Source organism: Geospiza fortis, unplaced genomic scaffold (genome assembly GCF_000277835.1).
Source record: "Geospiza fortis unplaced genomic scaffold, GeoFor_1.0 scaffold244, whole genome shotgun sequence".
NCBI lineage: Eukaryota > Metazoa > Chordata > Aves > Passeriformes > Thraupidae > Geospiza > Geospiza fortis.
In genome coordinates this window covers 826,459-829,425 of record NW_005054370.1, presented here as the reverse complement: position 1 = coordinate 829,425, position 2,967 = coordinate 826,459, and the positions used below count along the sequence as shown (strand labels likewise).

The window sequence follows — 2,967 nt, the reverse complement described above, 5'->3', positions numbered from 1 at the left end:
AGCTCTTTTTGCTGGTGGGAAATTCAGGATTACCTGCAGAGCAGAAGAAAACAGAGCATCCAAGTGAAGCAAGCAGGAGTGCTAAGCCATGAGCTGCCTCGTAAGCACCACACAAAGGAACTGGCCCCATCTGATAAAGAGAGAAGGAACTGATGAATGAGAGATCAAAGAGCCTCTGGATCATCATATTTTACAGAAGGTACCTGACATAATGCTCATTTTATCAACATTCAAAGCAAATTCTTGTCACCCCACCACAACAGATACTTTTGAACATCAATCTTATCTGAAATAACCAACAAGTGGTGAGACCCATCCTTGATGAAGTGTTCAAATAAGGAAATCCACTTTGACTGGTTTTTAAAAACCTTTCTGTCCATGACCTAAGGAAGATGACATAGGTTTCTACCATGAAAGAAATTTGAATATATAAATGTCACCTTTAGTTGACAAATGTCCTCATTTAGCACTTACACATAAGGTCAATCCTTGGGAACTTTTTGTACACCCATCATGTACCCCCTTCCCTCAGCACCCCTGTGTCTGTCACTATGTAATTAGAGGAACCTGAGCTAGTCCAGGACTAGCCATGTCCATTTGCCAAGGCAAAGTCTCTGAGACTGGTTGGTTGCAGCATGTGTGGATTCAAATTATGAATGTACAGGATATCTCCCTGCCTATGTAAATTCTGTTCACAACAAGCTGTCTGGACAAACCCCTCTCAAAGCAAAAGGCAAACACAAGAAGAGATTAACCTAGAATTCCCTCACCAGGAATGGTAACTGGCAGTGCAGTGTGTTTTGAATGTGACTTTTGAATGTAGCACTTGAGGTCAGGGTTGTGTCGCCAGGCATCTGCCTCTGCTTCACAGCAAACATTCTGGTCCTCAGTATTGATGTTACCTCCTCCGTTTTCTGAGAAAGATGAAAGGTAAAAAAAGTTTTGATTATAAATATGGATCATGTAGAAGATCAGTGAAGGGCTAAAGATGTTGAAGAGGTTAATAGATTAAAAAAGTGGATCACGTTGCACAAAATGTTGGAGATTGCTATGATTGCTAGGAGCTGGAGATGTTTCATTCCCTAACAGTCCAAATCAACCATTGTCATTAGATTTCCTTCTCACCAAAGCTGAGGAGTTGTTCTGGGAATTAAAAATGGAAATATTTGAAGAAGGTAAGAAAGTTTTCACATGCAGTTAAGAATAACAAAAGATCTGTGAAAAGCTTATCATTACCTTTATGCAATAAAAATCTACTAAAAAATTTTGCAGCTGCCTTTTACCCACAGGAACCAAAGAAGAGGAACAAGGAGATATCTTGTTGTAAATCTCTAGTAGTAGCTGAGTAAATCTCTAAGATCCTGGAGTGCATCTCCTACAAACCCTGCATCCCACTGTGCCATTGTAGAGCTTATTCTTCTTCAAAGAGAATCTGGAAAACTCCCTCCTGCCTTCACCTACACATCCACCCCTTCCCCTCTTAGGGGATACAGGCATCCCTGTCTACAGCAATTTCCAGATTTCACTGTGAATGTTGCAGTATCGCCAGAGTTTTACACTGCAGTGACAGCACGCAGATATTTTGCAGTGGTGAGCATAAATACAGGAGAGAAATGGCTCATGATGGCCAGAAATTAAATACAGGAGGAATGATTGGGCTAAATAAAAGCCTATTAGATTGGGCTAAATAAAAGCCCTGTAACCTGAGCCGCCATGAAGTTTTGCCCTCGTGGAGCCACTTGCTTCATGTACCGACAGGTGTTCGAATTCCTGATTTTGGCAGTTTTGTGAGGAAGCTGGAAAGATGCTCCTGGGTGTTTATTGAATTGGACAGAAGAGCAGCATAGAGTAGCTCTTGAGGCCGGATCTGGCTCTGGGGGTGTTCTGGCTGAAACAGGTGGGACGCACACATTGCAACGTGACACAGAATTTCACCATGGGAATTGCTGTTGCCAAAAAAAACCTAAAATAAAAACATATCTTTATAAATCACAGCAACGTATTTATCTGAATCTCTCCTAGTGTTGTTTTAAGCAGTGTTTGACCTGAAAGAGCTGAATTTACTTTTGTGAATTACTTTATGACTTTTTCTCACAGAAGGAACCCAATCATTCCAGTTTAGTCATTTATAAGCCTTGCTGTCTGCCCACATACGGAACAGTTCAGTTTCCTCCCAGAAATATGTTTTCTGTTAATAACCAGGTTCCCAACAACATACCTCTAGAATTCAGGATGCCACACCAGGACTTTGGTGGCTCAGTTTCATCCAAGACGCCATAAATTTCTTCAGGACAGGAATTTGCTTGCTCAAAGCAAACAGTGATGTGTGATTCATTGGTCATCAACTCAACTTTTACACCTGGAATAGTGTTTTTCTTGTTTTGTATTTCAGCGATTTTTGTAAAGTTGTTAAAATCTATTATCCTATCCTTGCATTTGCAGCTTTCACAGTCCTTACAGTGGTAGAGTGTCATAGTTGTGCTGCCTCGTGTCCACCTAGCAGGGCCAGCAGCGGACATGGCAATACCTAAATCAGAAAAAAACAGAGAAAAAAAAATTCCATCAGTTTTCTCCCTGGATGTTTACTGTTAGAGAACAAGATGGGTCTTGGTGGACAAGCTTAGTCATGGCTTTGGAAACATTGTCTGCCAGTGGGCAAATTTTATACAGTATGGGAGCCAGTTCCCAGGATTACTTTTGGGGTAGAAACATGATGGAATTCCCCCACTACTTCCACTGTTTTTTTAACCGGGAAGCTGGCAGCTTGGGAGGTGAGTTGAAAGACATTTCTCTTGCTGAGCTCATCTGCTCTTGTCCTCTTTCCTTCCCAAACTCCTTGGCACAATCCCACCACCTGTCCCTCCAACACACTGCCCGATCCCAGGACCACTGAAGCTCAGAGCTGAGCTGCCACACTGCCCACTCTAGGTGCAGTGTCCCAGGTTTCCTCCCTCAGACCCTCCAGGG

General features: G+C 42.3%; 1 protein-coding gene across 1 annotated transcript in view; it reads right to left on the bottom strand.

Annotated features, from left to right (window-relative positions):
- LOC115948281 overlaps window positions 1-2,967 on the bottom strand; it is a 10,636-nt gene that overhangs the window by 2,499 nt on the left and 5,170 nt on the right. Inside the window, exons 3-5 of the mRNA XM_031059977.1 lie at window positions 2,219-2,527; window positions 771-914; window positions 34-130 (exon numbers count right to left, since the gene is read on the bottom strand). Of these exons, the coding sequence (XP_030915837.1) occupies window positions 34-130; window positions 771-914; window positions 2,219-2,527 (550 nt within the window). The remainder of the gene's footprint in view (window positions 1-33; window positions 131-770; window positions 915-2,218; window positions 2,528-2,967) is intronic.